Raw genomic sequence first — 18,336 nt, 5'->3', positions numbered from 1 at the left:
GGAGGGTAAGATTGAGGTGTTCCTTCTACATCGTCAAAAGTCTGTCAAGTCGCAATAAGTGACGTAAGATCAAAAACCCTTCCTGGGACCGGAAGCACGGATCTCGCTCAGCGTCCTTCACGTGAACTCATTTTATTGACGACGTTTCGCTTCATCTTCATCGAGACTTAAAAAATTATAATAATTGGAATTGAAACATTGCACTGTAACAACTGAGCTCTTGTTCCTGGGGAGGGCTCGTCTCAGTCTATGTAAGTATTGTGCTGTTTGTGTAGCTGCCTGATGAAGAAGATGAAGAAGATGAAGACCAAAACAACAATAAAACGACTACAAGTGACGGACAGTGTGCAGGATTCTGTTTCCTTTCCAGCTTGTATGATATAAAAGACAGAAAACACTGCCGTCTAACTTTAACTACAGCTGACCGTTTCACACTTCACATACTGATGAGCGCTGTCGAGCTGGAAGAGCTCCCCGGTGTTCAGCAGGGTGGGGCTCTACATGAAGAAGGATCTCTCTAAGCACTGGTTCCCCAACCTTTTGAGGAACTCAAAACTAAACCTGCGAACTATATCGAGTTACTTCCTGATTGCTCAGCAGATATTAGGGCTGACGGTTGCTGATTGGTCAAACAGACGCTGCTTCAACTTTTGCAGCCTGCGTTATTCACAAAACCAGGAAGTACTGGGGGGCTACTGGTATCGATATCAGGACCGTACATTTGCATACACGTGATCCTGCTTTGTTGTCCGCTTCCCGACAGTGAACGACAGTAATGAATCAAACTATTTGATGATGATTGATGGTTTCATGGTTCTATAGATCCTGGCTACTGGTGAGCCTCACATGACTCAGAGGGGTTCCTGTAGCGCTTCTTTTCTTTTGTACAGGAAATGCAACACTTACCGTGGGCGGGGGAGACTCTCGTCCTATCAGAGGCGTGTTCTCACAGCGAGAGTTCTGGAAGTTGGCGTTCTGAGCCCTGTTGAATTAAACCCACAGTGAGATCAAACACAACAAGCTGAGAAGTACATAAACCCCTAAACAGCGCTTTAAAGATATGAAACAATATACTGCACACATGAAACTCTCCATGTCAGTTTTCAACATACCAAGGCATTAAAAAACACGGGGGGGGGGGGGATCCTCTTCCACAGTTTCCCCCAACTCTGAGCTTCACTCATGTGGTCGGGGAGCTTTGAGTTTCACAGGCTTCACAGCTGGACAGCAACAGCTGCATCTGCTGACCACTGCGTGGCTTTCTATAGGAGAGCTTAGCTCCTCTCAGGGGACATTAAAAACGGGCTCCTGACGTCTCTAATATCAGCACAACCGTCGGCAGGGTTGTCAAAACAAATGATCTACCACTTCTTCCTTGTATTCAAATTCCCAGTAGTTTGAAGCAGCGGCGACTTACATGTACTCGGTGACAGGTGCGTTGCTGACGGTGTGGGCTGCGGCAGGGATGGAGGTCTCGCTGCCGTAGCTGCTGCCACAGCTGTACAGGCTGGGCATGTGGACCCGGTACAGGTTATCATGGTTCGGCCTTCCCCCGTGGCTCAGAGACTCATCCTCGCCGTCATCCTCGTCCCTGTAAACATCACTACAGCTGTAACCATGTGTGGACTATATGATCATTCATCACACAGCACTGACACACTCCCACCACCAGAGGGACCCCCTGTCCCATCTCACTGACAACAAAAGGAGCATGAAAGTGCCACATGGTCACGTTTTTTGTGTTTATTCTCAGTCACATTTTGATTCCCTTTAGTCGCCGAGGGAGAGAAAACACGATGAACTCTCTGCTGTGTGACGCGACGGCGTTTTCCACTGACCTTAATGAACAAAGCCAGGAAACAATCGCTTCATGCAACCGCTTCAACTTTCTGCAGGGAAATTAAAAGCCCCGATTTTGCATCGGGACAATGAACGCATTTGTTCACGTTGTAAAATAAAAGCAGTAGCCTCCTTCCTGCAGAGAGAGTGAAGCTCAACAGTGTGTGTGAGAGAACAACAATGCACTAAACATCAGGCATCATGGATCCTCATGGAGCCGCTCTCCCTCTAGTGTTCTTCCCACAGGCTCGTCCCTGCATATCTAATGCATGAGATCACAGTTTATATACGTTTATTTACCAAAGTGCATATCAGAGAGAATAGTGAGTTACTTATTAATTAATGATGCAAACCTTAATGTTAAAGCGAACCCTGCATATTAATTATACATCGTGATATAACTCCAGTCAGTTCAAATAAAAGAGTATGCTGCATCATTATAACAGCTTAGCAGACACCACTGAGCAAACAGACTGGTCGCGTGTAAGCCTTTGCTTTACAACAGGAAGCACCAGCTGAGATCAAACTGATGAACACGCCCCCCAATTGTTAGGAGGGATCAGTTAATTGTGTGGTGCAGCTGAGCTGACGGCTGGGCCGGCCTGGGAAACCACTTTCCTCGTGGCCATCCTGCAAAGCTCATCTGCTGCCGATATGATGAGGACATCAGAATGATTTCACCCCTCGGCTGCAGAAGACGACACCAGCTCGGGCGGTGGTTATGATAGATTTAGGCCAACTCGGCACAATTAGAGGATAAGCAATCTATTTGAGGATGCAGCTGCAGCCTTATGGACACGTCCCTGCGTGAAACAAAGCCTTACGCACATAAGCATGTTTTCCTATCTGTGTAGATTCATCCTGACTGCGTCTGCTTCACTCCCATCGTGCTGAAGGAATGCCATAAAACTAATTAATTGATGAGCTTAACCTCCTAAATTATTTCTCACTGTATACACAGTGCTGCAGCTTTTGGTTCCTATGTGCTTGTGAGATGAAGGGTTGTATGTGTGGCCAGTGGAAGTCTCACCTCTTGCTGTGCCAGGTGTGAGGCACACTGCAAACAATGGAGCTGAACATGAGCGCAGTGATGAAGGAGAAGAGCACGAGGTAGATGAGGCCTTCCAGTCCGTCATAACACAGTCCTGTCATGGCCTGGACAAAGTCCTGCAATGAGGAGGAGACACCACTTTAAGCATGGCAGGTATAATCCCATCAGATGCTGCATTCACAAGATGAGGAAGCTTTGAGAAGAGAAAGAGAACAAACCTGCAGCGGAAGTAAAAAGTGGATTCTATGTTTCTTTAAATGCATCTGCTGTGATTTCTCATTTAAAACTAGGTCAAACCGATGAGCTCATGGTGGGAAGCAGAAGGAAGGCAGTGCATTCTTATCTAAGTTTTTAAGAAAGCACTACACACCCCATAACATCACGATTGAGAATCTCCACCCTGTACGCACTGCACAGCAGAAACACATTACGTATTCTACCGGAGATACTTTAATTTAATATTTAAGGAATAAGCTTTGAGCTTGTTGCGGAGAGAAGGAGCCGAGCAGAGAGAAAAGTGCTGCACTTGCACGTGTGCACTTGGAATTTGGAAGCCGCTGAGGGACGGTCCTCCCAAGCGCTGCGACAGCCAAGTACTTGTCATTCAGTCAGCTTCATAAAACGGTACAACAGCCAGAATCAACTGGACAAGAACTCTCTTTCAGGAAAGGACAACCTTATTTATGGTGACAGGTGTCGGCAGCTGCACAAGCATGACATCGCAGTTGCTTCATACAACGAAGCTGCATTATGAAGATGTCGCAACAAATCAATAGCCGGGACGTTTTCCATCAGACATGGAGCAACACTGCGGTAACGACGCCTCGGTGCGTAAGTCTTCTCCTGCTCACCATGTGCAGGCTGCGGCAGTCCACCAGGGCAGTGAGCTGATGGAGGCTGATCTCTGTGGTGTTCAGGATCCCCTGGATCTCTTCTAAACGTCCCTGGACATGAAGGAGACAAAAAGACAAACTTAACAATGATGAAACAGCCGTAACTTAAAAGGGAACTTGTCGCACCGTGGGATGCTTTGTGGGACGCCACAAACGATTATTAAAAAGGAAAACTAACTAAATGACTATATCTTTAATAGTCTACATTAAGACAACATTTGCTAATAAGAATGAAGCAGGTGAACTGATTAACAGCAGCTCCAGCTGAAACAGCAGATTTTAATGTACGATACATTTTAATGAGCGGTTTCCCTTCTTCTTGCCGTGCACAGCTCCAGCGGATAATACGTCTGATATACACATTTCCACGACCTCAGCACATTTCTCTTTGTGGGTATGTGAAGTGAATTATGCCTCCCTCTACTCCCAATGTCAGCTCTCATTTGTGCCTGTGTCAACACAGTGTAAGGACCAGCGCTGGACAATAGCTCAGTGTTGTATTGAAAGCCTAATGCAGCTAAATGGACATAATGCAGGTCCCAGGTGGGCCGTCAGCACATCTTTATGTGGACAGGTGCGCTTCACTTCTCTGCAGGTCAGTCGTTTGGTCCATTCACCGGGATATTCTGTCATCGCAAACACAATAGTGCAGGACAGCTTGTGGTGTGTGTGTGTGTGTGTGTGTGTGTGTGTGTGTGGGGAGGAGTGTTTATGGTAACAGCTATCCTGTAATGTCCAATTTTAAAATTTAAAAAATATAAATATAATACAAATTATAGAGGACAAACAAACAGCTTCAACATTGTTCATCACAGACTCGACTCGACTCCAGAGGAATATTTAACCCTTAAAATGACCGTTTGTATATCAATTACTCATGACTCAAAGAATAAATGCTTGATGATTGGATCCTGTGGGGGCTGCGTTTAACAACAGCATCTTAACCAAAGTCTATTTTATCTAGTAATGGCGGAAGCGGGTTGAATGGATACATTTGGGCACAAATGCACGAGTTTGGGAAGTAGTTATCACGACTAAACAAATGAGACTTGGAATAAACTGCAGAAGTTGTGTGAAAGTTTGTAAACGGATGTTTTTGATCCATTTACAAATGTACAAATGTTCATTTTAAAGATGAAGTATTCCTTTAAGGGGCATTTTATCTTCTCCAACTTAAGGTGGAACATTACCTCCCTGATCCATCGGACAGTTAGTAAAGAGCACCACATTAAACACGCTGTAATGTGGCAGGTGAAGAATGTCCAGCTGCAAACATACCTGAGTTTGTTTATACTCTCTGGTGGCCGAGCGCAGCAGTTCGGACACGTCATCCTGCATCTCCACTAATGCTTTGTGGCTCCCGGAGAGCTTCTGAAATGAAGAATGAATACTGTAGCAGCCCGGCACATCTCAGGAGTATTTCCATTATTTTAAGCTTTACAAAGTGCTTTCAGTCTGTAGTCACACGGGCGTCTAGGTGTGAGCTGAAAGGCGTACACGCTGTATATATAGCTTCCCTAACAATAGAAGCCCAGGCTTCACCAGCACTCAACACTTTTGATTTATTCATGTGGTTTGCAAGATGAAGTGAAGGCTGTCCATTCAAGCAAAACTATAGATTCACAGTAAAAGTGCCATTCTTCTTCTCTGGCTTCTAACTCAACTTCTCTGATGCACGAGCGTGCCGTCAGTACGCTGCTCTGCATCAGTGTCAGGGAGGGACTCACTGTGCCCTCTAAACAGTCTCACCAATCACAAGGTCAAACATCAGAGATGGTCTATAATACTGAGACTCCTGAGAGTATTATAATGTTGAGTAGAATATCTAGCATGCTGCATTCTGGGTATTCATCCGAAGCGTACATGCTTTAGTTTAACATGTTGAAAACTCACAGATGCAGAAACACGCGTCGTAAATTATGCAACAAACCTGCTGGAAGGGGTTTGTTTTCTCCAAACTGCAGCTGAGGTAGTGCAGCAGGATATCTGAGAATAGAACGGACAGCAGGAACAGAAGATGTTAGCAGAGCCGCACAGCGGGAACAACCGTCCAAAGACATTCACCTTCATATCATATATGACAAAGCAAAGCAGAACTTTACATTAGCTAAAGTAGCTTTGAGGTAATGAGAAACATTCACTTTTAAATCCCAACATATGGAAACTACAGCATGGGTGGAGCTATAATATGAAACCTTCATGTCGGGCTTCAGGGAATCGGTTGGTTTCAAACACTAATTGTGAAAGTCTGCCATCTTATTGAGTCAACAAATGATTGTTTAAAATCAATCAGCGGATGAAGTGTTAGTTGCTTGCAGATAATGTTTCAGGACTTCAAAGAGCACAGTGATCAAAAGCTGCATTTTACATATTTAATAGCGGCTCCTTCCATCTCTATGAAGATGTAGTTTCGTCTTGTTTCACGGTGCGTTGGGCTTTTTCTTCCCTGAGTCACTGCTTCATGCACCACTGTTTTGTTCTGGGAAAGAAGCCAGGAGCCAGGTAACAGCCGGATGCAGAGACTTTGTATTTTGTTTTCCGGCTCTGTCGAGCTCGACCGCATCTGTAACTGAGCTCCTGAGCTAATCCTGAGCGCAGAGGTGCAATGTTCCTAAAGAATAACGTTTGCACGGGCTGCAACAGCCAATGGGAGGCTGAGGTGTGATCCTTCTGACTGCACAACAGCCCAAAGAGCCGTTTAATCATCTCTGGAGTTATTGTGAGAACTACAAACATGTCCAAACGTGTATTCTGTTCACCAGGAAACACAACAGACTGTAATTAAGGTTTTGGACTTTCACAGGCTATAACAACCCACTCCAGTTACAAAGTCACCGCGGCGAGTAGGAGTCGATGAGAAATCCTCAGTGACTCTACATCCACAAATACAAGCTGTGAGAACACCGCATGGTGCGAGTGACGTGCACACGCACCATGTGTCAGGAGCTGCGTTCCCACACAGTTGAACTCATGAGGAGGATTTCCGGTATGAGAAGTACATATCTGTCTCACACCCCCACCCCCACCCCCACACACACATATAATTGTGTTATTAGTGTTTCTGTTCCATGTAGCAGAAAGTGAACAATGTGTTCTGCCGATCACGGCGTGATGAACCTCAGATTAAGCTTCAGGTACAGAGACTTGGACAACACGTCTTTTACAGTCAACATTGATCATCAGTGAGGCTTTGTGCTGCAGCAACAAAACAGCTTGTCAGTGGAAAGATTTCGCAGCACTTTATCGCCCCCCCAGGTTCAACATTTTGGCAAAGTCAAAACTAATCTGCTTCCAGTACCTGGAGCGACGGCTGCACGATGCCGTGTATCGTTTGTTTTTTAATATATAATGCCTGTATGTAAATATAAATATATATATATATATATATATATATATATATATATTTGTAAAGAAAATAAAAATATAGATTTCTTTCCTTACACTGTTTCTTGTGTTGTGTATTGCAACTGTTGCACAACACTTTCAAATGAAACTCTTGTGTTGTCACAATGTCGTTGCATATTCTCTCATATCTTGCCGCCCCCCTGGAGCGTCAGTGAAGTTGCTCCCTGCGTTTAGTTTGTTATGAAGCCGTTTGATGTTTTCCAAAGTGATCAAGCAAATATTTGAGAGCGAGACCAACGCTCTTAAAACAAGCTTAGAGTGATTAAACTCTTAAGACGTAGTATTACATACATAGTTGTTTCCAGTATAGAATAGAGTTACTTATAGAGGTCCTTGTCTTGTAAAACTGTCGATGCAACTCATCTTTGTGACGGTTGCTCGTGTTTTTACCGTGACAATAACACAACTGGCTGCGACTTGATGAACTCTCACTCAGTTTGGATTGAGACCATGTGTCTGCACAATGAGGAGAAAGCAGAGGAATGAAAGTAACAATGAGTGTTGTTGAAATGATGCATGTGAAGTTATCCTGCGGAGGAAAAACATCCAACAACAGAGTCCGATATTAACTTTCCAAAGCCGACTTCTGTAGGTAAAAGTAACCGATATGTACGTTTAGCTTTTTTCAGTTCGCAATATTACCAGAATTTGAATAAACTAAATTCAAATGTGAAGATATAAATAGATTTCTTTCAACGGATGAATAGTTAACACGTGTTAAAGGGAGAAAATAGAACAGAAACCCCCCCAGACTGCATGAATCAGCCCCGGGGCAACATACAGCTTCATAGCCGCAGCTATAGTGCTGATAGTGCTTACTACGTACTATAATGCACGGCTTGGTGTTTCAGGGTCTTTACAGCTGATGTTTCTGCCGTGACTAACCAAAAGCTTGGTTTGTGTATTCAGCAATCACCATATTTTAGAGACGAGAGCCGAAAAAGACAAATTGTGAAACAGATGATGGAAGAAAAAGCTCAAGATCAAGCAGGCAGGAAGTCCTTTGGTGTTTTCATTTCCCAGCACCATCTTCTCCTTTCTATTTCCAAGGACTGAAGAAGGATGCAGGAAACATATTGCGTCTCTGATCCTCTTCCCCACTTCTCTTATCACACACACACACACACACACACACACACACACACACACACACAATGTTGGAGAGGTTTCTGTACGGCTCTTTGGCCTCTTGACCCGGCCGCAGATGTTAGAGCAGTCATTTTTATGGGCTGTGCACAAGACCAAGCCCCAGTCTTCAGAACAATGCCGCCTCACTGCTGCTCATAATCAGAGCATTCAGAGCAGAAATGGGGGGGGGGGGGATTAAACAATTCAGGCTCATGTGTCCTCCACAATAAGAGATGACTAATATTCACCGTTTCAAAGAGTTGTCGGCGTGAATACAAAACCAACTCATTACAACGTGGACATCTCAGCAACATGAGTGACAGATACCTTGATTGATGACTCCATACTGGTCTGCCACTTTGGTGACATACATGTCAGGAGCAACACAGAAGTCGCTGGCAGTCTAGAAAAAGAAAAGACATTTTGACACTAAATACTCTGTAATGAAGGAACATGGGAGAAACTGATGCTTTAAAACCATGTTGACAATGTGACAGGCTGAGGTGCCAGCGTCAATAAAGCAGTTTTTGTGCCCCGTAAGGAGCCAAATTAGCTGCTTTGGGGTCTTGTGTGAACAATGGCTGCAATATTATGCTGGTTACAATGCTAATCCCAATGCTTTTGCTTGTGATCACAAGTCTCAACAACATTAATCTCATAAAAAACATGAAACTCAGTAACTGATGCAACCAAAAACAAACATTCAGTATTCTCCCGGGCACTGCCGAGGTGTCCTTGAGCAAGGCACCGGAGCCCCACACTGCTCCCCGCTGATAGTTTAATAGCTGCCTGCTGCTCCTAATAATAGGATGTGTTAAATGCAGAGGCTAGATTTCCCTGTGTGTGTCGTGTACACGTGTGTGTGGACATTAAAAGAGGATTCAAATCCTCAATTTACATTTCCATCTGGAAATTTGAATCCTCCAGTGCACCTAGCAAACTTTTGAAACAAACTATATTTGCATATTCATAAGATGTTTCAATGAGGGAGAAGCAGTAGACGTAGTTTTAACGAGGTAGTTTGAAGCTTTTAAACAACATATATTATACAATATCTCTTAAAACAGGGAGGGGGTCATTCAGGGTACATCACCGGTGTTTGTATCAACATCTAGACTCTTCAACTGGACAGATTAAGAGAAATAAAAAGCCCCTACTAGGCCAGTTTCTGCAGCCTGAGCACACAAAACATCTTGTTATCCAATTATACGTAATGAACTGTGCAGCTCTACCTGGAAAACAGGATCATGCTCTGGTGGAGACACTTACCGCAGAGACGGCCAACTCCAGCCCGAGGGAGACCCAGCTGATTATCAGAGCCACGACACCAAACAAGCACACCCTGAGGACAGCACGAGGAGTTTAAGCAGTTTAACCTGCAGTGTTGGAGCAATACCACTCGTGTGTACAACAACAATCCACACAGTGCAGCGGGAGATATTGTAAAGCTAATGAAGTTGGTCCTTTGGTATGTACCGAGCCTTCTCATGAACCACCCGGCAGCAGTTTCCTTTTGCAAGTAAAACACTAATCTCATGTCTACACACGGGGTTGAGGTGCTACAGAAGGAGCTCAGTAGTGACGCAACATACTGCATCAGGTATTTAAGTTAAATAACGGTGTGCTGGAAGCCCTATAGGCTACTTGTTAAATCACGATAACAGACTATATGATCTTTAATTAACCATTGTTGGAAATAAAAATACAAGCCAATGAACCTTAAGCATTGCCATCCCCGTGTAGCTCACTATGTACACATACATTGTTTGATTAGACAGGGTTTTGAAGCCTTTATCTGCCATTAGAGAAACACTGTGCAAACACTAAGAGGTTTCATTTACTCTGGAACACGTTTAGTGCCTATAAAATGCAAATAGCCTTTTTATAGCTGCTCTATTAAATATATAACATGAACCAAAAGTATAAAGATAAACCTGTTGATTTAAGTGTGTCATGAAGTGTCATTAGTAACCACACATCAGGGTCATTGTGCTAAATGAATTGTGACAGGGCTGGTATTTTACATTCCTGACAAACAACAACGTGGCCGTGATCAGTTGAAGGCTTCTCGTACAATAATTGCCACTAAATCTGTGGCAACAGCTAAAATAAAACTGCTTTCCCTTAAGTGCTCTTGTGGCCATGATCTTGTGATGAGACTCACCCTATAAGCGTTGCCTTGGAGTTACGAATGAGGCCAAACAGCACCAGGAGGCAGATGAGGACGTCGAACAGTAGCAGGCCTATGTAGCCCAGCCACCTGTGAGGACACATGTCGTTAACAACAACTGGCCAAGCGCAGAGCAGCACACCATCAAGAGCTTCTTCTTTCTACATCAAGCTCAATTATTCAAACGCTCATGAAAGCACAACATTTAAATGTATAAACAGGGATAATGTATTTTACTACGAGCGAGGCCTTTCACATCGTCATTTGATATTATTATGAAAAACAGTAATTATAGCTGCCACCACATTTGCATTTATAATATGCATCTCATATCATTTCTGCATTTCTTTATTCATTAAAAATATTCAGGTTTATTCAGGTTTAAGATTCTTGGCAAGTCAGCTGCCTAATGATATGCTGAACCAGTCACTCCTTGTTGTCTGTGCTCGCATCTGCTTCCTAATTCCCTCAAGAACATATCCAACATCCAGAGACACGGTCTCACCAGGGAAGTGACTTTCAACTTTTCGACATTACGTGAACTCAAAGATGAGCGACAGCAAAGTCTTCACGAGCCAGTGAATTACTGAAAGAGTGTGTTTGCACATGAATCAATCTCTGTTGTTGTCTGCTGCTGCCACTCCCTGCTCTGCAGCGTCAGACAGAAGCTGAATATATAATGTGTTGCATTATTCTGTATGACACTCTTTGATTGTTTGGACTGCACCATTACAGTCTTACCTGTACCAGTCATACAGCTCAATATTGAAGGCCAGCTCCTCCAGGGAGATGTTGGGGTTGTCCCAGAAGGGGATCTCCACCATCTGTCTGACCAGCTCATCCAGCTGGCCCTGCAGCTTTTGGATGATGGACAGGTAGTCCGCGTGCTGCGCATACTGGCCTTCAAGCTGTTGCAGATTGTTCTCTACCGTCTGGTTCAATGAGGACGTACTGTCATATACCTAGAGCCGGCACAGGGACGAACAAGGTCATGATAACGGAGTTGCAGTAAAAAGGGGGCTCTAGGGGTAGAGGAAAGGGAGGGAGGCTTATGGCAGAAGGGCGATGAATTATTAAACACTTTGGTATAATGTGTGCCCTTCAGTCTTACCAGCTTCTCCACCCCAGTGATTGTACGGTTAGCATGGCGCAGGGAATACGTCAGCCGATTCACTCCATCACAAGTCTCGCCGTTCCCATAGAAACCGACCGCAATGCCAGCGCTGAGGGGAGACAAAAGGGAAGGGTGGGGGAGAGAGGGGTGAGGAGGAGGGATTAGCTAAAAAAGACACAGAGAGAAGACAGAGAAGAGAGCGAGCGAGAGGGATAGCGAGGCGGCGAGAGAGGCGTGTGAACTCTACATTAACCCTGTCGGTTCAGACCCCAGTCAACAGGCCCCTTTCAGTTCCAGCAGAAAGACTCCTTACAGAACCATGGAAACACTGAGGAATGGACCAGCGATGCCCCAAACTTCACACTGCGGCTCACAAAGGCTGTACTGAGGCAGGAGATCAGCTCTCATTTGCACGGATAGCCCTCAGGTTACAGAAAAACAGTTCCGGCAACTGCATGGGAAACGGCTTCTATAGGTACATCAACACAATTTAATACAGTATTCTGCAATCCTCTATCTTAAACAAAATATTACAGTAGAAGCTATTCACAGTGACATTGCTTTTTATATTTCAGTGTCCTGAGAAGCAAGTTCAAGCGAGAACTGATATCTCTTCCTGTGTTGCAGGAGTCTCTTTGCTAACCCCCCCCCCATCCTATGCCAGAGTAAGTAAGATGATGATAAGCGAATCAGTTCAACCTAAAGTCCTAATGTGTTCTCAGCACTCAGTGAATCAATGGGCTTTCCCTGCTTCCTACAGGGCTTGCTAATCTCTTCCTCTCACTCTCAGTGTGAAAACGGTGAACAGGAGAAGTGTCACAGCAAAAACAAAACCAACCTCCCTGCTGTGATGATGATCGAGAGGAAACTACTGTTTCACTGTTGGAAAAAACACTTAAAAATAACCGCTAAAAACACAGGAAAAGAAATTAGGACAACCCCAATATCGGTGGTGCAGTGCTTTACACAATGATGCCAGGCATGGACTCAAAGAACAAAAGAAAGAAATGTATGATCTCTCCAAATTGTTTTTTCATGCTTTCACTAAAATACATGTGTGCGTGGGTACAAGCACACACACACACACACACACACACACACACACACACACACACACACACACACACACACACACACCACACACACACAGAGATACAGCGATTGTAATGCAGTTCCTGTATTCATCAGGTCCCCAAGCTCTTTGTGCCACTCTGAATCAATTGCGATGGCTCTCCGGTGGCCCATCAACAGAAGGAGGAAAACGGGAAACAAGTGCGGTGTACAAGGATAGAAAGCATGTCCAGATGGTACAGTTCTCACACCACTAACTAAATATAAAATAGAAGCCAACGTATACATCACACCTATAGTCTTTGTGCTTTAAGTGTGCACACATACACGTTCCCACAGCACTACTGTAAAGGTACTGGGTGTAAGTCTTGCCTTAGATGCTCAGTTAGGGCAATAAAGACCTTTCCTCTAAGAAACTGTGTTTATAGGAATGTGGTTTCAAACCTATGAACGTGTCGAGAATTATTAAACTTGTTCCTATTGTGATAGGAATGATTCAGCAGGCGGTTTAAGGATCATTGTTGCCTCTCTGAATCTGTAGCTTCCCTTTGTGTTTAGTGCTGACCACGTCATTTACATACAGTTTACATGTTTAGCTAAGATTGGTCAGTTGTTGACTGGTGTCCTGCCTCTTGTGTGTGTGTGTGTGTGAGAGAATGCAAAGTAGCTAGCATCAACGATACAACTGGTGAATGCCATCTGCAGACATTGCATGCAGAATGCATCTTAAAGATTTCTCACTGCTGAGATATTCTTCTCTTTGTTGATTCTCTGGCAAGATGTCAAAGACCTGTTGTGATCTCACAAGACATACACAGCAGGACACAGCAGGACACAGCAGGACACAGCAGGTGACCTACAGCTGAATTATTCTGTATCACTTCCCCCGCTCTTGCTGATACTGTGGACGTATGAAAGTGCCAACTTGTCTCATGATTAGTGCTGCAACTAATGATTATTTTCATTAATCTGTAGATTATTTTCTCGATCAACGGTTTGCTCTATAAAATGGTAAAATGACGTTTCCTGGATTCTTTGTTAAAGTAGTTGGCGAATAACTTAATAGTTGGAAACCAATCGATTAATCGTCGCTGCTCTACTGATGACATTCTGAAATAAGTTTTTAGGATCAAAAGAAACATGTATTAAATCATAGGCCCATGTAACTGTGCACGGACTGAAACCTCACCACGGCGACCGTGTGTGTTCACTCACCTGCAGACGAGTGTAGCGATGATGACGCACCAGGCTGTGCAGCAGCAGTCGGCATTGGGCTGACCCTCGGTTTTTTTCCGACGGCAGCACAAACAAATGGAATAGAAGAGCAGGAACAGGAGGTCCAGGGCCAGACAGGCGAGCGCCACTCCTCCCAGTAACAGGATAGACTGGTGGACAGAGGGATGGGGTTATGGAAACTTCATTGCCGATACCACTTTAACATCAATAACAGTGGGCATAATAGGCTTCCGAAGTGTCCCACAGAGAAACACCACAAAGTAGTTCCGATGAAGAACATCGACCTTCAAATGTTTCGCCTTCCTTCCCTGCAGGATATCTTTACTCGTGAAGTAAACAAGCTTTTAAAGCAAAGGAGGAATAAATAACTAAAACTAAAAAACATTGGTATCGATATCCTTATATATAATATTATTATTTAGTTTGACTTCTGTACAGCAAGGCTTAAATGAATATATTATACTGTTTGCAACGCAGGAACTCGACTTTATGGTGAAGCACACACTATGAACAAGTGTGGACTGTATCTCTTAGAGACAAATTAAAAACTAAAAACACAAGCCCTCTATTAAACAATATAATATTAAACGTTTCAGAATGCAAGACAAATTGAGAGATAAATACTTAACTTAATATAAACACTAGTAATGCCTGCTGCATATTAAAGCTCTTAACATTATACACTGGCAGGATTTCAAAGCAGCAATATACTATGATAGTCAAACTTCTCAGCCAACGCATAGCACTTCCTATGTAGGTCAGATAGAGGGCCTCTGTGCTCACTGTATACTCCTGAGGATTCACGGCTGGGGCAAATTTCCATCCTGGCACTTTAGTTTTACTCAGGGTTGATCTATTTGTTCAGTTTTCTCAGCGATGCCTCACAGTGGCTGACACGCCCTGATGCGGTGCTTGTCCGCCCGTTTCATGGCAGTGATTGAACCCAATCTTGGAACAATTGGAGGCTCAAAGCAATATTTGGTGAGACTATTCCTTTGAGCCAATCCTGTTTAGAGTTGACTGTGAACAAATGACAGACTGGATAATCAGACACACAAAGACCACTGGATGACTTTGCTCCTGTATGTTGCTCTGCACAGTTCCACCAAACAGGACTCACTGAGTGCATTCAGGAATAACAACTATATTCCTAGCACTGCATGATACTTTTGGGGCATTGCTTCCATATCATCTGTGCATTTAGTTTAGTTTATTATGACGCTCATGAGCCGAAGCATTGCAGCAGCTATTTCCCCTGGGGTCCACAAAACAGACTGACATGGGGCAATGCAATCATCATAACCATAAGTTAAGATAATAAACAGGACAAGACTAAAATACACAAACACACAAGACAAGCGCCTGACATGTGTGTGTGAGGTAAGAGTGCCTGTCATCACAGTGAGTTATAATATAGTTTAATAAGTTAGTCTAAACTAACTGACTGTTTCTTTCTTGCTGTGATAATGGATTAAAGGGAGCGACTGCTCCAACAGCATCTGAATAAGATATGGATTACGTTTCCACTAAATATCCTTTTAACAGTGATGATGTTTACAATGAACTTCTAGCTGTTACACTCTGAGCGCCAAACACTGACAGCTGCAGCCATTATCCGGCCAATAAACACTTCCTGTATGCTAACAGGAAAAGGCTCCCAATCATACCTCAGAGAGCTGGACAGTAATAACTGTGAGACGGTACAATGATGGCTGTTTTCAGTCAAAAGTTTAAATTCTCATTTGGTCTGAACATCTTCGCTTTGATGAAATCTGACAGCAAATATCTAACACTCAAACAAGTTAGTCAAAGTGAAAAGAGGATGTATATTTTACATCTTTGATAACTTTCCTTTACAAACATGCCTGTACAAGCTACATCTCCGCTGCTGACGATGATGCAGGTCTGGAAAATGTGTTCCCGTTTCTCACGAACTATGATTCATTTCTGCATTTTCTGAATCATACTTGCACAGACATTCGTCTTTGTTTATGTCTTCGATCCATAGCCATCAATGTTTCACTTGTGTTGGCTATTACCCTTTATCTCTTGCTAGTTGCCTCTCCCTCAGTAGTCTCTGGAACTATAATGCTACACACTCATTAGCCAGTCTCTCAGAGCCTTTTAAAAACCACAGCGCCACAGAAGTTTTGGTAACAATGCATTTTGAAAAAGGAGCAGCATAAACAAAGTCTATTAATAAATGAATTAAAGACAATTGTTATTAATTTATGATCAAATGATGTTGGTGCATTAAACTCTTTATCATGCCCATGACAATAACTTCCCATTTTACAAGACAGCAGATTAAGTTAATTAAACAGTTAAATCGACAGTTTCAACATTTCTTATAAGGATTTCTTTGTGAACATTAAAACAAAAAGGTTATCGGAAGTTAATTATGACACAATTAGTGATCCTATTTTTTAAAAACAGAATATGTTTGCAGTCATTTCCCTGCATCGTGTATTTCCCTGCAGCGTGTGAGTCAAATCTAATAGGCGTCTGTCAATCACTTCTGAGAGGCATGACAAAAACACATGGCATCTGCATTAAAAAAAGTGGACAAATTAAGTGCTAAAAACCCAAAACTATCCCTGCAATATGAAAGTAAAGTATCACTTGACCTACATTTAGAGATACTCTTTAATATTAACCTTGTGAACAAATGCCATGCTGCTCTCCCTTCCCCCAGTCTTAGCTGCTCATCAGGCTGTACAGTCTACTTATGGACCTTCGCTACCAGTTGATCCTCTTTTATCTAGACATCGAGAATAGTTAACGTTTTTTGCACTTCAGAGTCCAGATGCCCCTCACATGGTAAAAAAAAAACATGCAGATTGTTTTATTATAGATTAAATATAAGGAAAATGGCCGTTTAGGACAATTTAGGTGGCTTGGATTACACTATACAAAGCCAGCTGGTTGTTATCTTGCAAAGGTCAAGACATGGCTATAACAGCTACACACAGATGGTGACATGGATCAAAAGGTGAAGAGGAGGAACAGGTGCAAACAGGTCATCTGTCACTGAGAAATACTAATGAATGCTGCCTTAAATTTAAGACTGCAGACTTGGAAAAAAAAGTATTGTACACAATTATATTATCCTGCTCCTGAAGGTGGACAGTGAACTAACATTGATACTCATTGTAAGCATCCTATAGATGCCTATGAATCACAGCCTTTATAGTCATTAGATACAAGGCAAAGGGGTCAGGGAGGTCATTGTTACCTGTTGATACGTCCAGTCTTCTGGTCGGAAATCACTGCTTGTTTGCTCGAACATGAAGTTGAAATGGGGGAGTCTGTGTATGAGGTTCACCCACCATGGTGGAGAGTAGCTAACAACCGCTGCCATGGCGAGCAAACGTCAATGAGATCCACTCACCAAACAGGCAAGCAAGGATGCTTGAAACTGTAAACACACAAGGAAATCCACTTCATAAAGTCTGTCTGTATCCGGGGTGACAAAAACAAAAGCAGTGTTGCTCAACTAGGATGAGAAACAAAGTTAGGAAGCAAACGTTAACTCGCGTTAAATATAGTAAAAGTGTAGCTAGTAGCTTGCTAACATTAACTAGTGGCTAGCTATAACCCCGGGCGACCTAAAGCTAACGTTAGTTAGCTTGTTAACATGTCAACTAAAGTCAATGTTTTATAAGTAACGGAGGTTATTTTGTAACGTTAGCTGTTAACTCCCGAGTTACTTTGTCCATTCAAATTTTGTTTACAAATAGTCCAGTTTTTAAAGATAGTTTTACCCGTGATGTAGCTAGCGTTAACTCAGCTAATGTTAGCCGGGTTAGCTGCTGGTTAGTTCCGTCCGTTGAGACACGGAGGCGAATATCAACAAGAAGTCTCTTTTGTTCCAGTTGACATTCTGCTTTGCGGTTTCTTACATCCTTTTTTGTTTAGTTGTTAATTCCTCGGTTCCTCTATTGTTGTCTTATTCCACCGCAACAGCTCAGACAAGCACCTCCGAGTAAAACCTCCATCCAGTTATCAGTGGAGTGTAGGGAGACTAGGGCGACTGTTCACGACATTCACCCAGCTGGCAGTTTACCCTGCCCGGCCCGCACACAGCCCTCCTCACCGGCACAACCGTGACCCAGTAGCGCCACCCAGAGGCGCCATAGCGTTGAGCCAATGATACGTTCAAGTAGTGTCGGAAATATTAGAACTACTTGTCGACTGCAGTGTTGAACCAGGAGGTGAATTAAACTAAGAAAGCGATGATCTCATATGTTTGACAGGAGCCAGAAAAAAAGAAAGAAAAAAGGGCACCAGCTGCATTGGGTGGGGCACCAGTGCACAGGCATGTAGGGCAGGCTATATGGCACTGCATCTCCATTGTAAGGCTACCCATATGGCAGTTCATTGCATTTTCTCTACTGGAAGGGCAACTATTAGTGCACTGCATTTAGTT

At 43.4% G+C, this 18,336-nt stretch overlaps 1 protein-coding gene across 3 annotated transcripts in view; it reads right to left on the bottom strand.

Moving 5' to 3' along the window:
• ttyh3a (tweety family member 3a) overlaps positions 1 to 18,008 on the bottom strand; it is a 21,021-nt gene extending 3,013 nt beyond the window's left edge. For 2 of the 3 annotated variants that reach the window (XM_029438613.1, XM_029438611.1), the window contains exons 1-14: positions 17,672 to 18,008; positions 17,143 to 17,325; positions 13,887 to 14,056; positions 11,598 to 11,709; positions 11,228 to 11,448; positions 10,481 to 10,576; positions 9,586 to 9,658; positions 8,644 to 8,719; positions 5,714 to 5,769; positions 5,062 to 5,154; positions 3,742 to 3,834; positions 2,870 to 3,006; positions 1,418 to 1,591; positions 907 to 982 (exon numbers count right to left, since the gene is read on the bottom strand). In XM_029438613.1, coding sequence (XP_029294473.1) covers positions 907 to 982; positions 1,418 to 1,591; positions 2,870 to 3,006; positions 3,742 to 3,834; positions 5,062 to 5,154; positions 5,714 to 5,769; positions 8,644 to 8,719; positions 9,586 to 9,658; positions 10,481 to 10,576; positions 11,228 to 11,448; positions 11,598 to 11,709; positions 13,887 to 14,056; positions 17,143 to 17,268 — 1,503 coding nt within the window. In that variant the 5' untranslated portion in view covers positions 17,269 to 17,325; positions 17,672 to 18,008. The remainder of the gene's footprint in view (positions 1 to 906; positions 983 to 1,417; positions 1,592 to 2,869; positions 3,007 to 3,741; positions 3,835 to 5,061; positions 5,155 to 5,713; positions 5,770 to 8,643; positions 8,720 to 9,585; positions 9,659 to 10,480; positions 10,577 to 11,227; positions 11,449 to 11,597; positions 11,710 to 13,886; positions 14,057 to 17,142; positions 17,326 to 17,671) is intronic. The other variant, XM_029438612.1, reaches the window with a different exon arrangement.
• Between the last annotated feature and the right edge of the window lie 328 nt (positions 18,009 to 18,336).

This window comes from Cottoperca gobio, chromosome 8 (assembly GCF_900634415.1).
Source record: "Cottoperca gobio chromosome 8, fCotGob3.1, whole genome shotgun sequence".
NCBI lineage: Eukaryota > Metazoa > Chordata > Actinopteri > Perciformes > Bovichtidae > Cottoperca > Cottoperca gobio.
The sequence above is the reverse complement of the archived record's forward strand: the minus strand, read 5'-3'. Positions and strand labels throughout refer to the sequence as shown.